Raw genomic sequence first — 22,555 nt, forward strand, 5'->3', positions numbered from 1 at the left:
TTCATGCAATGCTATCACTCGTAGCCTCGTGCGTCAACCAGCTTCCGCATCGATGGTGGCTCTTGTGCAATAGCTCAGCGCAGTATTGCACGTGTCGCTTGTTGACGAATCATTTGTGCGACGCAACAAGAGCACGGGAGCCTGGTATTGACATCGTAAGCAGGAATAGAAAACAGAAAGATAGCTTCAATAAATTACATCGGCTCGCGCCATTACAGTACGTATGCACACACAAGACAGGAATCCAGATCCTCCATCCAACCACCTCCATCCGCCACAACACATCTACCCACCATCGGCAACTTCCCCATCACAACCATCCACCCTCACTATCGATTCACGACCCGATACATATCCTCCTTATTCAGCCGCACCTCCTCGCCTTTCGAAGCCTCCTTTTGCCGGAAGAGCTCCTCACGCGAGCCATAGCGCCAGCTCTCCGCGGACGACGCACCCGAGTGCGCGGTGTCAATGCTCAGGCCCGAGCGCGAGCGGCTCACGGCGTGCCGCGTCGTCGCGTACTTGATGCCAGGCAATGGCTGCGTTGGGTAGCCATCCGTGTCGACGTAGTGCGCATGCGCGGCATCCTCGTGGTACGCGTCGGTGCCATGGTACACGGCGGAGTCCATCATGTGGATCTGCGCGGCGACGCGGGAGCCTATGGGCGCAGAAGGAGGTGGTGGAGGGAGCGAGCCCGACGCACTGCGGTCGCGGCCCTCCTTCTCCTTCCCGCCACCAGTGAGGCCCATGGAGAGCCCCATAACCCCACGCCCGCGTTTCTTCTTCTTCTCCTCGCGCTCTTTCGAGTTCTCCCCTTCCTGCTGGCCCTTTCGCTCGCGCGACGCCGACCGCCCCCGTGCCTTCGCCTTCCCGCCCGTCGTCACATACGTGATGCTCCCCACGACGCCGCCCTCCGCCAGCTGCGGCGCAAACTTCATGAACGCGCTCGGCGGGCCGAACTTCTCCTTCTCTTTCTCAGCCTCCGGCGCGCGCACAGGCGCGAGCAGCGGTTGATGAGAGTGGTCCGTCGACGCCGTGCTCGGCGTGTCGTAGTCGACCTGAAAGGCGCTCCCCGCGTACCGCCCGCCAAAGTCGTCGCGCAGGCCGGCCGCGAAGGTGCTCGTGCGACGCGAGGTGAACGAGAGGTCGTCGCGGCTGCCGACCGAGTGCGAGCGCCGTGCGGACGGGCGCACACGCCGACGCGGTATCGGTGGCTCGCGGCGCGTCGAGGAGAGGCTCCGGCGGGAGCGCGTGCTTGCGCTGTACGACTTGCGCCGCCGCGCGCGGGTGGGGAGGCGGATAGGCGACGTCGGTGACTCGTCGACGGGGCTGCCCGACGTTGGACTGGGATTATCGCCGAACATGATGGACGAGACGTCCGAGTCCGCGTCCGAGCCCGCGCCGTCGGCAAACTCGTCGTCCGAGTCGACCTGCGGCGCGTAGCGGATGGGCGAGAGCGGAGAGGAGCTGCGAGAGGAATAGGGCGAATAGCCGTTGTCGAAGTCGTCGACAGCGGGGGAGATGTTGCTGAAGACGAGCGTCGAGAGCGGCCGGGTGCTGATGGGACTGGGTCCAAACTCGGTCATCGCGTCGTCGTTGACCACGTCCGCAGGATGTGCGCCTTCGTCTTCGCCCTCGACCTCGCGTGGATGGCGATGCAGCGGCGAGTCAACGGTGCGATCCGACACGGGGGACGAAAGCACGCCCATGTCTCCGAGAGTGCGATGTAGGCCCTCGTCCTCGTCCTCATCATATCCTGTATCCGTCTCGTCACTATCCGATGCGTACGATAAGTCGGTGATGTTGCTAGTAAAGGACTGTCGCCGCCGTATCGACTTAGGCCGGATAGAAACGTCGTCGCGAAACATCTCGGATTGATCACTGCGCGAGCGCGCGTGCGAGAATCGTACACGCTCGGTAGGATTTGCCAGCTTGGGCGGGATATTGGAGGTGGAGGCCGATCCCGATGGGCCCGCTACCTGAGTCTGCCAGTTCATGTCGAGGTGATCGCGAACTTCGGCTTGCCTCATCGCAGATGGTCCCGGCCCTGGTCTCGCACCTAGCCGCAGGGGGGTCGGCGCGAGTAGTGGCGGGGGCGATGGGACAGCAGGAAGCGGTCGTGGGCCAGGCGGGGGCGACAAGTACCCGCTGTTGGCGATGACTGGCGTCTCTGGAGACGACGGCTCTGAATTCTGTTGCATTAGCTGCGGTGGCTGCTGCTGGCGCGCATGTATAGGTTGCGGTGACGCGACGACGAGTTTCGCGAACTGGGCATCTAGGTGGCCGACAGGCGTCACGCTGGCCGGCGGAAGCGCGGGAGGTGGTGGGGGAGGGACGAGGGGAGATGAAGACGGGCCTGCTTCCGCAGGCGCGGGCTGTGCCATATTAGCACAAGGCGACATGGGCATGCCCGGGGGAACCGCTGGCAGTGGCCTTGGTATGCCAGTGCTGACGGACATCTTGCAGCGCTCCTGCATCTGGGGCGTCGCGGAGGGCGAGACGACCGGAAGGTGACCGGTATCCAGACGGGGCGGCCGCGGTGGGCCTGTGACTGACGGTCGCCGCGAGGGCGCCGCATGTTGTGTTGATGCAGGCGGGGGCAGACGGTTGATCGCCACCAAGTATTCCTGCATGGGCATAGGCTTCCAGCTGCTCGTCGAGGGAGCATTGGGGGTGGGTAGCGCGCCGGGGGAGCGCATGCGCTGTTGGGCGCCGTGTGAGGACTCGGCTGTCCGATCTGGGAGCGAGACTGGGTATTCGGACATGGAAATTGACATGTTATGGCGCGGTGCAGAGAGCAGGGTGTGTGTAGCGATGCTGACTGAGACCTGTGAGCGCATGGGATGAGCATCTGTGGCAGCACGTTAGCCGGCGAACAGCCAACTCACCTGATCGGGTTTGGTACGTCTCGTCGTACGGTTCGATCTGCCTCTGGACGCGTGCTTCGGCTAGAGAGGCGGCTGGTGTAGCGTCCACGGTGAGATTATAGGGTCGAAAGCGAGGTGCTGGGAACGAGAGCGAACAAGATGCCAGAAAGTGCGCGGAAACCGGGAAATATCAGATGCGGGTGAGATTCTGGGGAGGGGTCCTCGGGTGGTGGGCGAGGCTTGCTGGTGTTCTATGTCTCCGCCGGCGTCTAGGACGATGGGAGGAAGCAAGAGGCGACGACGGCGCTCGTCGTCGGTGACGGAGAGAACGAAGTGATTGTCGCTCCTAAGCTCAGGCGTGGGAAAGCTGCGTGGGAAGAAGTCGCGTGGGCGGCTGAAACTGTCTCCTCTCCTGAGCGGCTCGGTGGACGTTCGTGTTCGGCGGGCTTGACGAACAAGAGCAGCTGCCGACGGAGCGCGAGATGGGCGCCCTCGTCTGCGCTTTCCTTGCTCTTTGCGGGCGCCCAGGCCGTGTGAATGCCCTGCGGCCGATAACGCGCTTTCAGAAATTGCCTTTCTCGGCCTTTGTGGGTCCAAGCGACGCGCAGCCGCCACCGACGTCTGCGCCTCCACCACCGCCGGCCATCCACAGCCCCCGCGCAAATTTTCACCGTCTCGCGCTCCCCGTCGCGGCACAGAGCTCTGCACGGTGGCCCGCCGCCGTCGCACAAAAAATTCCAACATCTGGGCGCCCATTGGGCCGAAGAGCGCCGCTGATAGATCCATCATCAGCCTGCCTGCCTATCTGTTTCGAGCTGAAACGAGTCCGCACTCCCCTCCTCGGTTCGCCCCCGTCCGCTTCTGAGCGCCCCCAACTGGCTTCTGAGCCCCGTGCTGCTGCTGGTTCTGCACCGCGGGCCGTGATGGTCCGTCAACTCTGATTCTGAGCTCATGTTGGACACACAACGTTGAATGGCGGCGACAACCCACAGAACATCGACCCATCGATGCAACATCGGACATCCGTATTTGTCTGAATAGCCGTTGTTTGTTCCTTTTGTCTCTTTCTCTCATCCGCCCGCCGACGCCTCATTACATACCAATCGACAGGCCGACGCCGACTAATGGACTCTTCAAACCCGCTCCTTACCCGCCCTGACGCCTCGGTTCCTGATGCTGTCTCCCTCCGCGAGCTCTGGACATCCGGAAGTACGAGCGCATGCTTACACCATGCCTTCGTGACTGGAATACTCAGCTGTGGACTGCGTATAGACCGCATACCCGGCGTCGCTCCGCAAGCCCCGTGCAGATCCTGCTTACCCGGCGACGTTTCCGCACAGCAACTTCACTGTTCATGAACGCCTTTGTCCACTTACGAGCATGCCTTGGACCTCCTGCGACTCGCGCTCCAAAGCACGCTCGACCGGCTTCATACCACAGACAGTTCATTCAGTGCACGTCTGGACCGTCCCGGCTCCACCCATCGTCCGCTTTGCCTCCCACTGCTCTCTTGCGCTACCCTGCATGATGACCCGCTATGGTGCGCCTTGACAATGGTGCCTTTCTGAGCACGCCCTGAAGCTCGTATTGGTATGCCTTGTCAGTCTACCGGTATGCTTCGTACCTAGGCCATCGCGGCGTATACGGTATGTATCCATCGCCCATTTGTTGCTTTGCTGGTACGATGCGCATCCTTGGTCCGGCGTTACTTCACGGCCTTTTCTGCCCAGAGACAATACGACCATCGTCCCAAGAGAAACAACAAGCTCCATGCCGCTTCGCCCCTCCGACGGACCATTCTTCCCCTCGCCAAGTCGCTGACGAGTCGAACCGCAAACCACACGATCAAACAATGTGCTCGTCGTCTTTGTGAACCAACGTCCGCGCGACCCGCACTCGAAGCATCGTTCACTCAAGCTCACGGGCCCGGTCGTCGGCGAAAGGCTGAGAAGCCGCTTGTGTCAAGCGCGAACTTACGACTTCACTCCGGACAGAAGGGCTGCATTGTCAACGGTCCGTATAGGAAGGCTACTAGATTCCTATGAGGATAGTGTTCCTGCTGCCCCAGTTTCTATGCCTCCGACTACGCGCTCTGTAAACGACGCCTTCTCCTTCTCTACCGCTTCGATATGGAACGTAGAAGTCACGAACTGAAGCGGACGGCTCCCGCGCCACTCGGGGCCGAAGGAACGAGGACACAGTATCTCATGAGCTTCTGACCACAATGGTGCGCTCTCCTGGAAACTTCTTGCAACAGAAAAAGACTCGACGCCATTGCGAAAGGCTCGCTGTCGTCGTAGGAGGCTTACCGTCATCGCGAAAGGCTTACTGTCACTGCAGAAAGGCTGTCCGTGATCACGAAAGGCTTACTGTCGTCGAAGGAGACTCGCCCTACCGCGTGAGGCGTTCTCCCGACCGGGGCTACCAACGCGCGAGACCCTTTCGTCTTCTGCCCGCGGTGAAAGTCTGACTGTTGTTTTTACAAAGGCTTTTCGCCGGAAGGTCCCTCACCGTAACGCTCCAGCGCAGATGGAGCGAGACGCATGTTTCCAGCGAGCAGAACAAGAATTTTCGCTAGTGCAGTACGCTTGTCCTTTGTGCAGAACAAGATGCTTATTTGCCGTCCGAGTAGATCGCCTATTTTCCGCCAGAAGCATTGTCATACGTTGGTGCTTTTGTCGCGAGCTGGTCGACGTCGCGTTATCCTTGTTCTGCCTTTGCGAAGGCAATATATCTCCTCCGCTTCTCGCCTGGTTTCGTACGCGTATTCCGTGCTGTCCGAGGCCTCCCCCTTGAGGGACATAATACATTGTTCGAAGTCTGCGACGCCTGAAGTAGCTTCAACGGCCGTTCGAATAGTGGCCAGAAAACCCGGAACGCAGAGAAACCCTCCGTTGAACAAGGACAAAGTCAACGCGCACCGCTTCAAGATATTCTTCCGCGTCTTCTCGGTCTTGTTCAATCGGCGTCGGTTCGGAGCACTCAATGACGGATTTCGACGGCACTGGATGAAGGTGACGAACACCAGCATCCAATGTGATCATTGTGATGACACTCAATGGCAGAGGCAGACAACGTTAACGCTGTGTTTCTTGTTGTTCTACCATGTCCGCCCCTCGTGTAATTGCCAGTGAACCGTCTCGGTGTGCTGTGCTCGGGATATGTTCTACCCAAGGTTCACCGGAGAGGGCGGAGAAAGAACACTACTACGGTAGAGTCCCTCGAGGATAGCACGTGTATGCGTTAGGTAAATCTGATCAGTGTTGAAAAGTGTTGACGGATAGAGCGGGTTTCGAACCTGAATTATGGCCGCGATGCGTGCGATGTCTTCGGGAGGGCGAGGGCCAATGAAGGGAGTGGCTAGATAGGAAGTGTATCAGTAGTTGTACATAGTAAAGAAATCGTGGAGGCTCAATATGAGGGATGATGAAGGCAAGAAAAAGGGTGAAAGGGTTCTGAATGAGGTCGCTGCCGAAGTTCAACATATGTCACGTGCACTCGGTGACTGCCGAAATCCCGCTGATCCGTCCGCGACGCGTGGTGCACACTGATGTTCGTCTTCAACTCCGACCATGTTCCCTGGGAACAGCGATGTGCATTTGGTCCTCAGGTCCGGTCTAGACGCTCTGGTGGACGCGCACCAATCCACAGCACTATTGCGATCACAATTGAAGCGCGTTTACCGTCCATACTTATCTGTGCTTTTCGTTAGGTCCAATCGAGTGAAGGACCCTGTCCCAACGGCTACTGTCGTCCTCGGATTATCCGACAGCACCCTGACCGCGTACTCTACAAGGGTAACTGTATCTCCATCTCCGTACCTCCTCATTTTTTTTCTTTGCTTGCACCGCTACGATTGGCCACCGTCGGCAGGAGATGTCGGTCCAAGCCGACGACAATTGAGGTCCCTCGCCGATCAAGATTGAGGGCTCTCGCGAGTGGATAGGTAAGTACGTGTGTACTTTGCGCTGTGTCTTCTCTCCTTTCTCATCAGAAGTGATTTTCGTAGCCTTGCAACTCCGATGCGGCTGCTCAATGCAAAGACGCCATAAGCAAGACGAATGCACAAGGATACCGTCCCTCAGGAAGAAACCGACGCTTTCCGGGACGCGGGCGCAGCCAGAAGCGCGTCAGAAGAAGTACGCCTCCACAGTACCGGAAGAGGATTCTCTCGCCGCGCCCACAGTGAAAGAGGCCCCGATAGCTGCGTCGGCTCATCGGAATCTCGCAGACCTCTAGAAGAACATCTCCTTATGTGTCTCCTCACACGGCTTATGTGTACCCTCACGCGCTCTATGAGTTTTCTCATTGTCCGCACGAGCTTTCAATGAGCGCCAGGCGCAAACTGTGAGGAACGCGCTCCTCGAACTCCGGTGGTTACCCTCTTTTGGGACGTACCTATCGCTGCGGGGAGCGGGTCTCTGGTCTTGTGGCCAGGTAGGATGTTCTCAATCTCCCGTGTTTACGCTTATCACGCAGAAGGGTGATTTGGGCGTTCCTTGGCGGGGCCGATGTGGTACACGGGGTTATTGAGGGAGGTGAAAGGTATATAAGAGATCGGGGAGCGGTTGAGGACATCAGCCCATCTCCTGGTATCGATATCCACCCAGCCATGACCGTCATCCAGCAATCCCGCAGGTACCATGACTCCGACGCGCCGTACTCTGTCCCCGTACGTCGCAGACGCATACGCACCTCTCGCCTTCGCTGACCACCGCCTTCCGTAGAACGACGAGCCCGAATGGGAGAGGCACGTTCTCTGTTCGACGTGCATGACGGCGACGCTGACCACACGCAGGCTTGACGACATGACCAGAGGCTTCAGAGCCTACATGGACGGCAAATTGACGCTCGCCCCTCTGGAGAACCCCAAGAAAATCCTGGAGATTGGGTGCGTCGCGTCACTGTCTCTCCTTACTTCGAGACTACATACTCACTGACTCCCAGCGCTGGATCTGGTGCATGGTAAGAGCTCGCCATCCTGGGCATGCGAATCTTGCTTAGGGCGCTTCAACAGGGTCATACAGGCCGCTGAGACTTACCCCGACGCTGAGGTCGTCGCGGTGGACGTCTCCGATTTGCCACCCAGGTATGTCCTTCCCATCATCCTCCGACCTCCCGGCTGAACTGACGGTGCTACTTTAGGCCGTTCCCATCTAACGTGCGCTTCGTCAAGCACAACGTGATTGAGCCTCTGCCCTTCGAGCCCGAGACCTTCGACGTTATCCACACGCGAGCTCTTCTTATTCACGCAAGTATCACTCTTCCATACCATCACTACAAATCCCCTGACTTTACTCTCACCAGCTCCCCGACGTACGCAAGCACCTCGCACACTTCGCTACCCGGGTTCGCCCCGGCGGCTACCTCATCGTCGAGGAGATCTCGCTCTTCACGTCCAAGACGACGCCGCCGACGCCGCAGAGCGCGGTCTACCGCAAGGCATGGGGCGCGTTCGTCGATCACATGCACAACAACGGGCAGCAGACGGAGCTGGGGAACGTCCCGGACCAGCTTCTGCGGGATATGGGGGACGTCTGGGAGAGCGTCGAGGGTCGCACGCTCGAGGTGCCGTTCAACCCGCTGTCCGATGGTATGTGTTCGGTTCCCGGGATCTCCGGCTGCGGCGGCTCACATTCGGACAGATCCCAATCTCAATATCCTTGGCAAGTCGTTGAGGACTTCGCTGATGCGGGCTATTATGGCGGAGCAGATTCCGGAGCGTGTCGCCCTGGGGTTGACGCCACAGCTGCAGGAAGAATACGCCCGGGACCACGATAGCAGCGACCCGGCGTCGACGACTATCGTTCCCGTTCGCCTATACTGGGCCAAGAAAGCCTGATTATCTGATCGCTCCGTACACGGTCGAGCATAGCATGTAACATTGTAGCACTTAAGATCGAGACATGCGCGTGTAAACTGTAAGGACTGATATTGGGTGCATGCAAGTACAAAATCACTACAAACAGGTGTACCTGAGAAAGAGAAAAATCAAGGAGCGTGGGCGATGCCCGCATCGCAAAGATGAAGTAGGTGAGACGAGAACCGGGAGATTTACAGAAACAGACAGGCGAGTGCAGGTATGTTGGAATCCTGACGAGAATGGCGCTGCAGTCGAGCTTCCGAATCAGCGCCGACCCATCTTCTTGCGAAGGATGATGAGCAGCTGAGCAATATGCGTCGCAAGCTCCCGCGCCTTCTTCTTGTCCTGGTCCTTGAAATACTTGAGCCCTCTGTTGTCGAACTGGTCCGAGTGGTATTTAGAAATCTCCTTCGACAAATCCAGAGGCCCTGGGCGTATGGGGTGGGTGTAGTAAAACCGGAGCGAGGCCTCTGTGACATGGTCGATATCGGCGGATTGGCCAGGGATGACTGGCCACGGGAAGTTGTCGAAGTCGAAGGTCGCCGTCGCATTCCCATTCAGGATCTGTGCCCAGCTAAGGTGATGGTTGATGAACATCTTGCCCAGAGCAGCAAACTCCTCGGCCTTTGCGACCCCTTGCGTCGGCTTGTTTCGCGCAGGTCGCGCAGCAGCAGCCTCGCGAAGACGTTCGTTCTCCTGCAGCAAGCGCGCTGCCTCCTGCTGCATACGGCGGGCCTCCTGCTCGAGGTGCTTGATGCGATCTGAGAGCAACTGCATGGCCTTCTCTCGGCGAGAGATCTCGGCGCGACTGTTGTTTATCACCTCAGCATACTCCTCGGTTTGGGCACGCAGCTTTGCGTTGGCGTTCGTAAGTTTTGTTATGTCGATCGAGTGCTGGAATTGCTGCGCCTGCAGCTCGGCCTGCAGACGGTTAATGCAGTTATGAGTGTCCCTGATCAGACCCTCGCTGTGGCTGGCCTGCAAGACCTTATAGCGACCCTTCAGCTCCGGGTAGCTCAATCTCTCCAGAGCTTTGTCCGCCTTCGCATCGCCAGTGGCTAGAGCGCGAAGATAAAACTTGCGCTTGGCCGCCCGGGTCTCGCGTCGCTGAGGCTTCGCATCGACGGGCTCCGCAGTTGCAGATGGCCTGACAGGGTGTTCAGGAGGCGAAAAGAGGCACGCCTTGGCGAGGGAGGCCCAAGACAATGGAGTATTCGCGTCCTGCGGCGTCGTCGTCGACGAAGCAGAAGGAACCGAGGCGCTTGTGGTGTTCTGCGGTTGTGTACGAGGAAAAGAGCCTGGTATGGCAAGCAGCGTCGACTCCTTGCGTAATAGGGCCTTGCCCTCGCGCCGGTACGGATTCGTGCGGTGGCCAGAAACGCGCTTCTCGGACGGTTGACGCAGAATGGACGAGGCAGAGCCAGAGTTGAGGCTGGCTAGGGAAGGCGTCCTAGACGTGCATCTGTACACACCCATGTCAAGGTCTGAAGGGAGGGTCAGTGGCGCGGGATGACCCAGGAGTAGTAGACGCACCTTGTGGCTGGTGGCGGTCAAAGTCTTGAGGTCTTGAGGTCTTGAGGATGGCGACTGTTGAGGTCGCTGGCGGATCGGCGGTCACGGCGCGATGGCAGGAGTGAAGTCGATGATGGTCGAGGGTGGGGAGGCGTCGATCCTTTTATACAGGGCCGGGGGCAACAACAAGGAGCGGAGTGTGATTTCAAACTCAGGCATAACCCATATGGCAAGAGACTGTGACACCCGCGGAAAACAAAGGTCGGCGCATAACAGGTTGATGTGGCGTTATCTCCAGTAGGCATCTGATGGTCCCTCATAGCGGCCAAACAGATTGTCCAAATTCGGCTGGCCAATGTCCCCTTCCACGGGAAATACTGCGAGAGCAATATCGACGTATTTTTCCTGTTGGACTGGGAAAAGTCAGCAACAGAGGACCATACAAAAGAACACACTCACCTCAAGTTCATGCCACAAAAGTTCTGCTTTGTTTGTTTTTGTTACGGTCACAGCGCATGACTATGCGCGGACACACCCTACCATGCAAGGCCCGCTTGATAGATGCACGTTCGGTGGGCTTGTAAGGACTGCGTATACATTCATAGACTATAGATTGCCAACAACACATACACATGGAGAAGCAAAGACAGACCATGCAAGAGGAACAGGTCGTTTTGCATCCCAGAGAAGAGCTACACAGGAGGGGAGGGTTCACTAGTACCGAGTCGTAGGTATAGGTAGAGACGAGGGCTAGGAGCGTTATACAGTGACATTCGGGTCGTTCGTACGGAGGAGCCGAGACAGCATGTGCAGCAGCAAAGACTGCAAGGACGACGTTGACGACGGGATAAATACGTGAGATGAGATGGGCGCAGTAGATGGAAGGCCCGTAAGACTGGATACCGGGGGGGAAGAGGATAACAAGGAGAAGGGAGAACGTCCGATGCATGCAAGGCAAGTCATCAGGAGACCATAAAGTACAGTTGGAAAATTGTGTGAGGAAGAAGCTCGGACAGACGAAAAGGGAACAAGCAACATGCCAGAACTCGACGAGCGGCGATACAGATCAGAAAACAGGACAAAACTAGAAGGGAAGACTCGTAGGGTAAGTCTAGTTGCTGTGGCCTTGGCGGGCATAATAGTCGTTATACAGGTCGTCCACAAACTCCTTGTTGGTCTGCAGAATGCACATTAGCTCGTCGTGCATGCCTAGGTCCACTGTCACTCACATAGAATAATGATAGGACCTCCGTAGTAAACTCCTTCTGCTCCATCAGCCGGGCTGGCAGCCGACCCTGCGCCTGCGCTAGGATAGCGTCCTTCAGGACGTTCGTGTTCATCTTGCCACTCCCAGACTCCTCGCCGGCCTCTGCGCGGGCTTTTCCTTTCCCATTCGTTGTCGCCTTCGGCGGCGCCTCGGGTGCGGGAACCGACGCGGACGGCGGCATCTCCCACGTCCGCTCGATGTGCTCGCGCTCCGCTCGGTCCCGAGCCCGCGCGCGTTCTCTGCGACTCTTTTTTCCGCCCCCGCTGGTACTGTTACCGGAGAAGCTGGCATCAGTCCCTTGGCCGTTGGTCGAGGAGGGATGCTTCTTGGCGTATAGGGCATCCGGGTCGCTGAGCGCGGCGGTCTCCGAGAAGTCGAGCTCGATGATATCGTCGCCGTCGTCGGGAGCTTCGCCCTCAGCAGGTGGATCGTACGGCCACAACTCGGAGTCATCCTGGAAGGGCACGAGCGACTGCGCTCGAATTGTAGCGTTCGACTCTGACGACATTGCCGGCGCCATCTCTGGCGGAGGGGTGGGCATGAGAGGCGGCCGGGGCGTCATGTCCCCTTGGATGCGCCTGCCGTTACGAGTACGCGAGTTGCTAGCGTGCTGCGCTGCCTCCGGCTCGTCATCATCTTCGCTATGAGGCGCCGAATGCCCATTGATACGGATGTCCGCGGCATACACGACCTCCTCGCCATCGGCCTCCATCTCGTCGAGCACCGTGCTGGACTCGGAGTACTCGTAGCCATCGTCGAAGCTAAGCTGCGCATTGTCGTTGACGTCGTCCGACTCCTCATCATCGCCTTCATTCGAGTGCGAGCTGGAGCTACGCGACTGCGAGCGACGTTCCCAGGCTGCAACCGCTGAAGGCATACGCCCACCGCGCAGGAGAGTCGAGATGACATCGTTCGTGAGCACACGCGCGCTGTTGCCGTTCGCAGTGCCCTGCGGTTCACTCGACGCTGGTGGCACCGTCGTCGCTGGCGCGCTAGTCGACGGACCCGCCTCGAGGTTCGCATTTGGGAAGAATGTGTCCATCAGCGACTTGCCCGACATGGGACTCGCCTCACCATTGATCGATGGCGACTGCGGGCCATTCCCTGCGCTACTTGCGCCCATCTTGGCGAGGATGTCACCAATGGTTAGCGCCTTCGGATTCGTTGGAGGGGCTCGTGCTGCGGAGGGGCCTGCAGCCGCTCGAGGGGGTCCAGCTGGCGCACTTTGAGCGTCCGGCGGAGGGCCACCACGCTTGATGTTCGAGAAGAGACCATCGATGGCGGACGGTGGCGCGCGCGTAACTTCTGGCCGCTTGGGCACCAGGTTCGTCATGGACTGAGAGGCCTCCGCGTTTCTCAAGTAGGGCGAAGAGTCGGATGCTTCTGAGCCTTATGTCGAAGTCAATGTCCTGTCTAGGGGTAGGAGCGGCGATGGACGCACCACTATCATTGACAGGCCGAACCAAGAGTGGAGGTGGGTTATCCGGGCCATAGCGACACTCATCCGGATACCGATTATGCTCCTTAACATGCCTGTATAACCTGCACAAAAGTGAGCCAGACGCATACGCATTTAAGCCACCTTACGCACCTCGACATGACGTCGTCCATCGACTCCCGCTGCTCCGTGCCAAAGATCCATAACGAAATGACCGTCGGTGGCCCCTTCTGCGTGTTGTTCTTGATGTGGTCTGGTACCTTCCATATGGCCGAAAACAAGTCTGCCAGCTCTTCCGGAGCATGTGTCGCGCGCAGGTCCGCCAGCCGCTTATCGGTGAAGGAAGGGTACGACTGGATGACGACGTAGTTCCCGTACGCATCGAAGTTGTCCTCGGGGTACAGGTACTGGACGTGATCCTCCGGACCCTCTTTGTTCAGGATGCAGAAACCGTACGGCGGGAAGACGTCCCTGGGAGAATGTGGCTTTGGTGAGTGGCAGAAGTGCATCTAAGAAGTATCTCAACGCACCTCTCAAACAAAAACATGCTCCCCTCATAGCCGCGCTTCTCCCATCGGCCGTCAACGTAGTGGTAGAGGCAGACATGGGTGAACTGATCGAATATGGATTGTATGTGAGGGTCGAGGCGCCTCAGCACTTTCAAGTTGCTATTATACCGCGCAACCGCGTTGAACGCGGGCGTAGCCCTCGCCGTGGGCGAGCTCGCGATCGACGAGGGGGCGGTATGCGCGACATTGTGATTCGTTTGCGTTCGTCGTACCATGCTGAAGATGGCAGATTTGTGGCTTCGCTGGTCGTTAATAAGCCCTTCGCTTGAGGTAGACCTAATCCGAGGAGCTCACGAAGAGTTATCAAGCGAAGCGGTGGTGGTATACAGTGGCGGATCGCTCCTTGGGTCGATTCGCGAGATGATTGCGTAAGCACGGAAAACCGAGACTTTGTGCCACCTGGCAGAGAGTATGCGATAGATATCCTGAACGAGCACAGAGCAAAGACAAGTGCGAATAATCGAACCGTCGAGGATGGGGGCAAGGAAGAAAACAAAAGCGTGACCACAACCATGACCGTGATGGTGACGTGACCAGGTCAACGCTGCGGGTCAAGCCGCCTTTCTCCCCCTCCATGTCCTCGTCAGAAGTTGGATGTGTATTCCTAGTCGCTATGCAAACAACACTATGTACATTTCTACAGTCTCTATGTACATTTTGAGAGGTATCTATGCCGCAGGAGGGTCGTGGTACAGGGATAGTGGGATATAATGTTCGTGAGCGTCCGTCACCGCCTCCTCGTGAATAGGGAGAGCTGGCTCCCCAATAGTGTGTCGTGATTGGTCGTAAGTAGGTTGTGATCGTAGGACCCCGGCGCATATCAGGCCGCGGGGCCCTTCCCCCCTCTCTGGGACGAGCTGAGTCTAGCGTCGAGCAGCTCACTCGACCATGGCCGCCATCGCATCCGGCTCGATGTTCGCAGCCGAGGGCTTGTCCCCTCTCGGCATGCCACGCGTGAACATCCGCCCCGCGATGCTCAGCACGATCATCATTACCACCCAGAAATGCCCGCCGAGCAAGTTATTATCCAAGGAAACAGCAAAAGCCAAGCTAGATTTCGTCAGCTCAACCCATCCCTCCCCACAATCCTTAGAACCACTCACCTGATCACCGCTGGGCTCACCGCCCTCGACATGCACATACTGAGCTGCACCAGGCCATTCACCGACCCCAGCGCCGCCGGGCTCGGCGTGTGCACCGCGCAGAGCATCATACTGAACGTGTACGCGAGCGTCGCCACCTTCGCCAGGCCCATCATCAGGAGCACCATCACCCACAGCAGCGCGCGCGTCTGGCCGTCGTACGTGCCCGTCGCCGCGTCGTACCCCGCGCGCGCAGTGAGCTGCATCGCGGGGAAGATCGCGAAGACGAAGGGCCACACGGCCATGGAGAAGTTGTACGCGGCGGCGAGGTCGAAGCGGCGGATGATGAGCGGCATCGCGCACAGCTGCATAAACGCGGCGTAGACCCCAGAGGCGGCGAGCCCCATGCCAATTTCGGAGTCCTGGGCGTGAGTGAGCAATGGAGAGAAAACGGGTGCGACTGACGAAGACGTACGCTGAAGTGAATACCACCATGCTCGACGGAAGAGTAGCAGAACAGGACAAACATGACATCGAACGCGGTGCAGATAAAGCTGAGAACGAACCCGGAAATGCTGAGCGCGCGAACGGCCGGGATCTGCATAAGGGCCCACGTAGATGGCAGGCGTGGCGCTTCTGACCGCTCAGGGGACGGGGAATCGCATCTGCTCATGTTCATCTTACGCTTCGTTGGCAGGGTCTATGGGGTACGGGGCCGTCGTCAGCTACATTCCTTGCGTCACTAACGCCCACGCACCTCCTCAAGCGAGAACCAGCCCAGCACGAACCCAAGCAGCCCTAGCGAACCCGTGACAAAACACGGCATGAAGTAGGGATACTGACGTAGGAAATCATAGCCGAACAGGGAGGGATATTTCTGTGCTGCATTCGCGAAAGCTCCGCCTATCATGGGTCTGAGGGAGTGTCATTAGCTACGAGCTCCGCGACAGGAAACCGGGTGGGGGGCAAGCGGAGGATCATGGAGTGAGCTCCGGGGGATGCGTGGATTGAAGTTTGGAAGACGGCTGACAGCTAAGGCTAGGGTATGGCCGAAGGTTGAGGCTAAGACAAAACGCTCACCCAGCGATACTACCCACCGGCCAGGTCATGCCATAGATGGGTACTGCGATAGCACGATTGCTCGGGTCTGTCATTTCCGCAAGAGCGGAGTGCAGAACGCCTGCGTTCCCAGAGAAGATGCCGGCTGGGAGGGGTAAGAGGGGGAGTTGGGATGCAAGCGTAAATCACGCACCAAGCGAGCGAGAAAGGAGCAGACCAGCCAAGCTCTGCGAGCACCCGAAGAGCAAGGTGGAGAGCGCGATTCCGAGCGCACCAGCGAGGATGATAGGTCGTCGACCGATCACGTCTGAAAGTATGTCAGAGGGGGTTCCGTAGTAAGATGCGTCTCTCCACACCTGACAATCTGGCCGTCGGGTAGATGCTCATGAGCTGCGCAAGCGCGAAGCTCGATTCGACGAGCCCACTGTAGAACCCAATCTTCCCCGGGTCGTCCGTGAGGCGGAGGTACGTGATGAACTCGTTGATGTACGGGAAGATCTGCGTGAAGTTGAGCGGGTCGACGAGCCGCACGAGGCAGAGCGCGGCGAGCTGCGCATAGGGGAGGGGCGTCGTCTGCGGTTGCGGCGGCGACTGCGCCTCGTCGACCGTGCCCGCGAGAAGAGGCGTCTCCTCGGTGGGGAAGCGCGCGGGGGACTGATCGCGCTCGGCGGTGGACATCTGCGACTCTTGACTAGCGCTGGCGGCGGGGGAGATGAAGGACAGCTGGGGGAACGGAACGCGGGGGGAACATTCTTATACGTGGGCGCGTTCGCCGCCGTTCGGGAGTCTTCGGCGGTGATCTCTGCCGTATCACAGGACCCCGCCGCGCTGTGATCGCGAAATTTGCTGCTGCGTCGTCCCGTTCGGCGACATCAATGACTGCAGAGGAGAGATTAGATTTACGTTCAGACTCTAATAGAACAGGGCGTTGACTAACGCGGGCGCTACGGGGGAGCATGCTAGGCGGCCGGGGCGTCGTCCGATGACCTGGGAAAGGCTGCTGTCAGGGCACTCCACGGTAGAGCCTTGCTAGAACCTGGCTTTACTACCCGATATGAACGACTTCTGGGACGTAAAGGACAGACTTATACGGCAGGCCCTCCCCTCTCCGCAGTGAACAGCCGACGATCATCACATGTCGGTGCGGGGAACTGTGAGGGTGAGAGATAGCGGCCATAGCTGTACTGTCGCACTTCACAACCGCCGCCTAGAGTCCGTGGAACGCAGATTCATTGAGCTATCTCTGGTGTACAAGGGCGTAAAGCGAAGCTCAGATGAAGGCAGGAAGCAAGTGGTGTTCGGCATTGCCGATGTCTGATCCGAGCTCAGCAGGCTGCAAATCGAGGCCAGCCCGCCAGACTTGCACAGGATGCGTCCAGATGCGATTCTGGTGCTTCCAATCGCAGCACGGACTCCAGACAAGGGGACGTAAGGGGACGGTGTGGAGGAGAACGATGGCGACTCTGACTCTGAGGCGAACTTCGAAGGACAAACACCAACGAACAAACAAATGCACGCGACTCGGAGCCCGGGCCGATCGCTGATCCTTCTCAATTGAGGCGCGCGACACTCGCGACGTCAAAGCGTTCCACAGCACACATCGACCGCGCCATTCGCCCAGTCGCTGGCGCCCTCTCCTCCTCCCAGATCCTACATGCGCTCTGCAAGAAACCCACATAAACGTCTGGTCTGCTTTATCTCTTTGTTCCTTACCCTCGCCGTCGCCCAGTCTACGACCCTCTTCCCCAACGCCACCGACGACCACGAGATGGCACCCCCACAGCCCGGCGGTGTCTTTGAGCCCCCAGCCGGCCCCTACAACTACGTTGCGCCGCAAGTGCCATTGGACCCGGAACGCTACCCCGTCGCGCCGCCCGGCCTGGAGCTGGAGCAGGTGCACATTTACGTGCGCCACGGTGCGCTTCCTCATTCAGTGCCTTAGAGCGTAGGAACTCACCCACTTCTCTTCCCCTTTCCTGATATGCAGGCGAGCGCACCCCTGTCGGCGTCCGCCTCGCTGCGCCCCCTGCGTCCATCCCGGAGCACTGGATGCTCTGCAAGACCGCGAGGCAGCTGCAGGCGGCTGTATCCGGTACGATAGGAGGGACGGCGGTAGTAGGAGAGCATAATGATGGGTTTTTGCGGACGCGAAAGGTGCTGGAGCGGCGGGACGGGACCAGCGCGGAGGGCGAATGGTATGTGGTCAAGTCGCGCCGCGATCAATCTCCTCCCATCTCCGTCATGCGACCGCGTTCTGACTTGGTTCTCCCTCTCCCCATGTGCATTGTTCTCGCGCGCTTCCACATCTATACCATGAATACGCGTCCACTCCTTGATGAATACGCCTCTCCCGCACACCAGCCTCTTGGGCGAATTGACGGACCTCGGACGACAGGTGCGCGATCACCCTTCCATGACGAGACGCACAAATAACGCGTTTCTCAGTCGACATATAACTTTGGGAAGTCGTTGAGGGAGCTATATGTGGACCGGTGCGATCGTATCTACCTTCAGGCCGTCTGCACGATACTAACAAGAGTTCTGACAGACTCAAATTCCTCCCGAATTTCCTGGGCAACCGAGATGAAGTGTACTTCCGGTGCGCGTCCTTGCCTACTGCCTGCTGTGCCTCCATACGGATGCTCACCATCCGTCCATCACTCCCAGGAGCACCAACATACCCCGCACCATGGAATCCCTCCAACAAATCGTTCACGGACTATACCCGACCAAGAAATGCCACCCCGACCAGGTCCCGCCTCTGCTAGTTCGGTGAGTATCCGATGATGATTAGTGCATCAACGTCGTAGTCCTGCTTCTGCCTTCATCTACACCTGATGATCGTTCTCCGCTAACACCGTGAAAGGAACAGCCAGGACGAAAACCTAGTCAGCAATACCTACGCCTGTAAAAGGCTCGAGTTCTTGAAAATTGGTTTCGCGCAAGGTGTGTACCATTATTGACCTTACACTCCCCCTCCCTCTCGAAGGCTTGCACTCAATCCTGAGCGGCCTGCTCTGACCTTCTTCCTACCCAGCCGCCGCTGCCGCATACAACCCCTCGCTCGAGACGCTCGACAAGAAGTTGACAAAGTACACCGGCGGGCCGATACGAATCGACGGGAAGCCAAGGGCGTCGGGTATCCTGGACACAGTTAGTGGAGATTGACATCTACTAGCGGTACACATCGAGGCTGACCGAATGCCCAGATACGCGCCGCCACCGCGCACGGGATCAAAGTTCCCCCAGAGTTCGAAGAGAAGGCGGTGGTGGACGTGTTGGTGGGTGATCGCTTACTGGGCGCGACCCAGTGCTCAAGAGTGACTGCACATAGGAACGCGCGGTGGTGAATGAGTGGTTTTCGGGCTGTGCGTTGTTTTTCGGCGCCTTGCGCATGCGGATCAGACTCTGACCTGGCCTAACCCTCCCTTCCTAGACAAAACTGAGGAAGTCCGCCGCCTCGGCCTCGGCCGCCTCCTCGACGACATGTCGCGCAAGATGCAGCGCAAGGTCCAGTCGAGCAGCAAGAAGGAGGGCGAGAAGGATCCGCTGAAGATTTTGGTGCACTCGACGCACGACACGGCGCTGGCGGGGCTGCTGTCGACGTTGGATGTGTATGATGATAAGTGAGTGGTGTTTTTTGGGTGTTGAGGTAGAAGGGGAAGGAGATTTGGCCCTTTGAGCACCTCTTGTGCGCCCATCTGACGAAGCATATACACTCGCGTGTGAAGCCTTGCTGATCGCTCTATAGGTGGCCCGCTTTCACCGCTGCTATCACCTTCGAGTTGTTTAAGCGCGATCCGGTCGCGCAGGGCGGGTCGATTATGCAGACGATACTATCGCCGTTCCGTGCGAGTCCGGCGCCGGAGCATTGTGAGTGGCATCCCATCTGGCTCTCGTATTTCATCACTTTCGCCCGTCCGCCCTCGTCGCGTCGGCCCATTCATATCCGCGTCTGGTTTTAGAGGGCGAAGTCTCATGTTGTCTTATCACTGAATTGGTCCGCGAGCTTCATTTCCGAACCCTCTTCAATGCTTTGCCTCCCGATTCGATGCTCTGCTGTCCGGTTCCGTCTATCATTCCACACGATCCTCGCTACTCGCTTGCGAGCTACCTTACAGATTCGCTTTTCTCATTGCCCTGTCCTCATTCATCTGGCTGTTAACTGCGAAGCCCATCTGCTGACATCTGCACCCAGTCGTCCGCGTCCGATACCAGAATCGCACGCTACCGTTACCGCTCTGCGCCGATGAGGGCCAGCACCTGGAGGGCAAGCCCGAGTTCTGCGCGCTTGAGGTGTTCCGTGCACGAGTCAAGGAGCTGACGCCGGTGGACTTTGAGGCGGAATGTATGCCGAAGTGAGGGAGAGACGAATATAGGGAGGTTCGGTGCGGAAAATAGAGCGGTGTGTGCATAGATTATGGTATAGTCATACTAAACCGTATGCTCCCTCGTAATGCAGGAAAGTTTTTATTGTAGTTGGACCGTTGGCAACGCTGCGACATAGGCGGATGCTCAGCAGATCTCAGATCGGTCAGGAGTGCTGTAGCCCGCTTTCGTACTGACGATCTTGCGCGGCTAACTCACGAAGGCGGCAACAAGATTCCCCTCAAGAACTTAAAGGCCTTTCGTACGGCCAGCGCATATTTTGGTTGCCGTTCGTGGGGCCCCCAATCTTGGACTGGGTCCGGGGCGAACCATCCGCGACGCGGTCCCGGCGGGCCGGTGGTCAGTCGTCATTTCCCGCCCGATTTCTTCGTTTGCGTCTCCCTCTATTCCGACGAGTACCACTGTACACTTTCACCTAGCTCTCAGAGCTCGGATGCGCGTTGTCTCTCACAGGGCATCAAGTTTCGCGCGCGTCAGCGACGCGACACGCCTTGGGCGCTTACAGGGAAGCCGTGCTTCACCATCGCTGCTGGCGATCACCACAGGTCATGCGCCACCGACGAAGGCAGCATAAATCGATCAAGCGGTCTACCCGTTCCCCCGCCCATTTCATAGTCATCGTCCCGTATATAGGCCCTCCCTCGCTCTCCACCTCTCCATTCACCTCTCCATCCTGCATCCCATCATGCCCCCTGCCCTCAACACCCTCGGCGTCACCTGCGTCCTCTCCGACAAATCCCTCGCGCAGGTCCGCGCGCTCTTCCCCACCGTGCACTACTACCCCAAGGAGGACATCCCGCTCGACCTCCTCGCGCAGTGCGATGTCCTGTACGCGAACCCAGGCGGCCTGCCCCCGCACGTTACCGACGTGAAGCAGGTGCCGAAGCTCGTGCATTTGCAGCTAAGATGCGCGGGGGCGGACAAGGCGCTGAAGCACCCAGCGGTGCTGCCGCTGCTGGAGCAGGGCAAGGAGCCGCCGTTCACGCTGGCAACGAGTAGTGGGCTGCATACGATTGCGATCCCGCAATACATCATCGGGACGACGCTGGCGGTTTATCATCGGTTGCAGCAGCAGATCTTGTTTACGAAGGTACGTGTCGGGCACAGCTGGATGTGATGAGGCTCTGTCATCTAACACGGTCTTGCAGAACGAGAAGCGCTGGCCGTCGCACTCAGAGGTCGTCGGTGATACGGAACCGTACTACCCACCATCAGTGAACGAGTACAACTACTACGGACGTTCACTGAGAGGGAAGACCATTGGCATGCTGGTACGCCGTTCCTCGTACTGTTCGACTTCGCCTTCATGCTCTTCAGGGCTATGGACACATCGCGCGCGAGACTGCACGCTTATTCCAGGCCTTCGGCTGCGAGGTCATCGCCGCCAACACACAAGGCAAGGCGCGAGTGGACAATGGCGTGCGTAACTTCACTTACTCCCTTCCTCCCTTCGATCTTCGCTTCATTTGCTCGTCGACTGACTATCACCTAGTTCTTCTACCCCGGTACAGGCGACAAAGACGGCACCATCCCCCGTGCCTACTTCTCCACCGAAGATGAGGCCGGCATGCAGGACTTCTACCGCCAGACCGACGTTCTCGTCGCCTCCCTTCCGGGAACGGAGAAGACGAAGGGGTACCTGACTGAAGAGAAACTCAAGCTACTTAAGCCCTACGCAGCGTTCGTGAACGTGGGTCGGGGAAGTCTGGTCACCAGCGAAGCTCTCCTCGCCCGTCTCGACGCTCCGCAAGGATTATGCGGCGTCGCGCTCGACGTCACGAACCCCGAGCCACTGCCGCCCAACCATCCGCTGTACTCCCATCCTCGGGCAATTATTACGCCGCACGTCTCGGGTGTCGGGGAGAACGAGTTCGAGATCGCGGTGGACGTGTTCGAGTTCAATGTGAGGAAGTTGAGAGAGGGGGAGGGCGTGGGGCATCCGGTGCAGTGGTTGAGGGGGTACTAAGCATTGCTTAGAGTAAATAGATAGCGACGTGTAGGATGCATCGGCCTTTAATCATGGTCAAGAACACTTGTATGGCTCGAGATGTCCAGCAAAGCGCCGGGCAAGGAGCGATGACGCCACCGGCAACATGCGAGTGATCATGTGACACGTATGGGCGCATCAACAATCACAAACACGCGCAAGATTCCCGTCAACAAACACCTTTTCCGCACCGCCACTAGGCTGCTTTACTCACGCACTGCCGACCGAATCTACTTCCGCGATGGGTATATAAGCCGGCGGCTCTCTTCCCTACAAACCGTGGACTGGCGACAGAACTTCCCACCTAAGGGCGTCCTTCGGGGCGCTCCCAAGGCGGATTCGTGGTAAGCGGGGATGTGGGTCGGTGGACATGTCGTGCCGGGCTGGGGATCGTGATTGCTGGGAGGGGCGAAAAGCAGTCTCGACTCTCAGTCCGGTGCGGTGGCCGCCCGGCTCTATTCGTCGCTCCCGATGCGCGTTGGCCTGCAAGCTGAGGTCGGCGTGCGGAGAGTGAAGGCGGCG

The 22,555-nt window shown here is 58.5% G+C and overlaps 10 protein-coding genes across 10 annotated transcripts; 4 read left to right on the top strand and 6 right to left on the bottom strand.

Annotated features, from left to right (window-relative positions):
• Positions 1-274: 274 nt before the first annotated feature.
• Positions 275-1,842, bottom strand: SCHCODRAFT_02637637 (uncharacterized protein). Its single transcript, XM_050345982.1, has one exon. The coding sequence runs from the start codon at positions 1,707-1,709 to the stop codon at positions 330-332; it is 1,380 nt and encodes a 459-aa protein (XP_050198615.1). The 5' UTR covers positions 1,710-1,842; the 3' UTR covers positions 275-329.
• A 5,030-nt stretch (positions 1,843-6,872) lies between these two features.
• Positions 6,873-7,339, top strand: SCHCODRAFT_01333749 (uncharacterized protein). The gene has a single exon (XM_050341464.1). The coding sequence runs from the start codon at positions 6,929-6,931 to the stop codon at positions 7,196-7,198; it is 270 nt and encodes an 89-aa protein (XP_050198616.1). The 5' UTR covers positions 6,873-6,928; the 3' UTR covers positions 7,199-7,339.
• Positions 7,252-7,479, bottom strand: SCHCODRAFT_02637642 (uncharacterized protein). Its single transcript, XM_050345983.1, has one exon. It carries the CDS (start codon positions 7,443-7,445, stop codon positions 7,266-7,268), a length of 180 nt encoding a protein of 59 aa, XP_050198617.1. The 5' UTR covers positions 7,446-7,479; the 3' UTR covers positions 7,252-7,265.
• Positions 7,279-8,904, top strand: SCHCODRAFT_02637643 (S-adenosyl-L-methionine-dependent methyltransferase). The gene is made up of 9 exons (XM_003028829.2): positions 7,279-7,304; positions 7,350-7,539; positions 7,595-7,617; positions 7,666-7,758; positions 7,815-7,832; positions 7,885-7,956; positions 8,013-8,118; positions 8,175-8,460; positions 8,513-8,904. The coding sequence occupies exons 2-9, from the start codon at positions 7,480-7,482 to the stop codon at positions 8,707-8,709; spliced, it is 855 nt and encodes a 284-aa protein (XP_003028875.2). The 5' UTR covers positions 7,279-7,304; positions 7,350-7,479; the 3' UTR covers positions 8,710-8,904.
• Positions 8,905-8,994: 90 nt separating this feature from the next.
• Positions 8,995-10,206, bottom strand: SCHCODRAFT_02588294 (uncharacterized protein; the record flags this gene model as incomplete). Its single annotated transcript, XM_003028513.2, has 1 exon — positions 8,995-10,206. The coding sequence occupies one exon, from the start codon at positions 10,204-10,206 to the stop codon at positions 8,995-8,997; it is 1,212 nt and encodes a 403-aa protein (XP_003028559.1).
• A 588-nt stretch (positions 10,207-10,794) lies between these two features.
• Positions 10,795-11,289, bottom strand: SCHCODRAFT_02061927 (uncharacterized protein; the record flags this gene model as incomplete). Its single annotated transcript, XM_050341651.1, has 1 exon — positions 10,795-11,289. A coding segment is annotated over exon 1 (397 nt), but the record flags the coding sequence as incomplete, so codon positions are not given.
• A 64-nt stretch (positions 11,290-11,353) lies between these two features.
• SCHCODRAFT_02671316 (uncharacterized protein) lies at positions 11,354-13,731 on the bottom strand (the record flags this gene model as incomplete). The annotated part of the gene is made up of 5 exons (XM_050346628.1): positions 11,354-11,419; positions 11,472-12,898; positions 12,951-13,051; positions 13,101-13,418; positions 13,478-13,731. The coding sequence occupies 5 exons, from the start codon at positions 13,729-13,731 to the stop codon at positions 11,354-11,356; spliced, it is 2,166 nt and encodes a 721-aa protein (XP_050198619.1).
• Positions 13,732-14,093: 362 nt separating this feature from the next.
• SCHCODRAFT_02637652 (MFS general substrate transporter) lies at positions 14,094-16,459 on the bottom strand. The gene is made up of 7 exons (XM_003028512.2): positions 16,014-16,459; positions 15,851-15,964; positions 15,679-15,802; positions 15,356-15,512; positions 15,074-15,298; positions 14,620-15,020; positions 14,094-14,566 (listed from the first exon to the last, which is right to left on the bottom strand). Exons 1-7 carry the CDS (start codon positions 16,333-16,335, stop codon positions 14,395-14,397), a joined length of 1,515 nt encoding a protein of 504 aa, XP_003028558.1. The 5' UTR covers positions 16,336-16,459; the 3' UTR covers positions 14,094-14,394.
• Positions 16,460-17,425: 966 nt separating this feature from the next.
• On the top strand, positions 17,426-20,019 carry SCHCODRAFT_02671318 (phosphoglycerate mutase-like protein; the record flags this gene model as incomplete). Its single annotated transcript, XM_003028828.2, has 13 exons — positions 17,426-17,573; positions 17,645-17,852; positions 18,019-18,052; positions 18,103-18,149; positions 18,206-18,256; positions 18,325-18,429; positions 18,524-18,603; positions 18,695-18,810; positions 18,867-18,938; positions 18,992-19,025; positions 19,094-19,283; positions 19,409-19,530; positions 19,856-20,019. 13 exons carry the CDS (start codon positions 17,426-17,428, stop codon positions 20,017-20,019), a joined length of 1,371 nt encoding a protein of 456 aa, XP_003028874.2.
• A 483-nt stretch (positions 20,020-20,502) lies between these two features.
• On the top strand, positions 20,503-22,089 carry SCHCODRAFT_02637668 (uncharacterized protein). The gene is made up of 4 exons (XM_003028827.2): positions 20,503-21,136; positions 21,195-21,317; positions 21,364-21,465; positions 21,539-22,089. Exons 1-4 carry the CDS (start codon positions 20,732-20,734, stop codon positions 22,010-22,012), a joined length of 1,104 nt encoding a protein of 367 aa, XP_003028873.1. The 5' UTR covers positions 20,503-20,731; the 3' UTR covers positions 22,013-22,089.
• The last annotated feature ends 466 nt before the right edge of the window (positions 22,090-22,555 follow it).

Source organism: Schizophyllum commune, assembly GCF_000143185.2.
Source record: "Schizophyllum commune H4-8 unplaced genomic scaffold SCHCOscaffold_10, whole genome shotgun sequence".
Lineage (NCBI taxonomy): Eukaryota > Fungi > Basidiomycota > Agaricomycetes > Agaricales > Schizophyllaceae > Schizophyllum > Schizophyllum commune.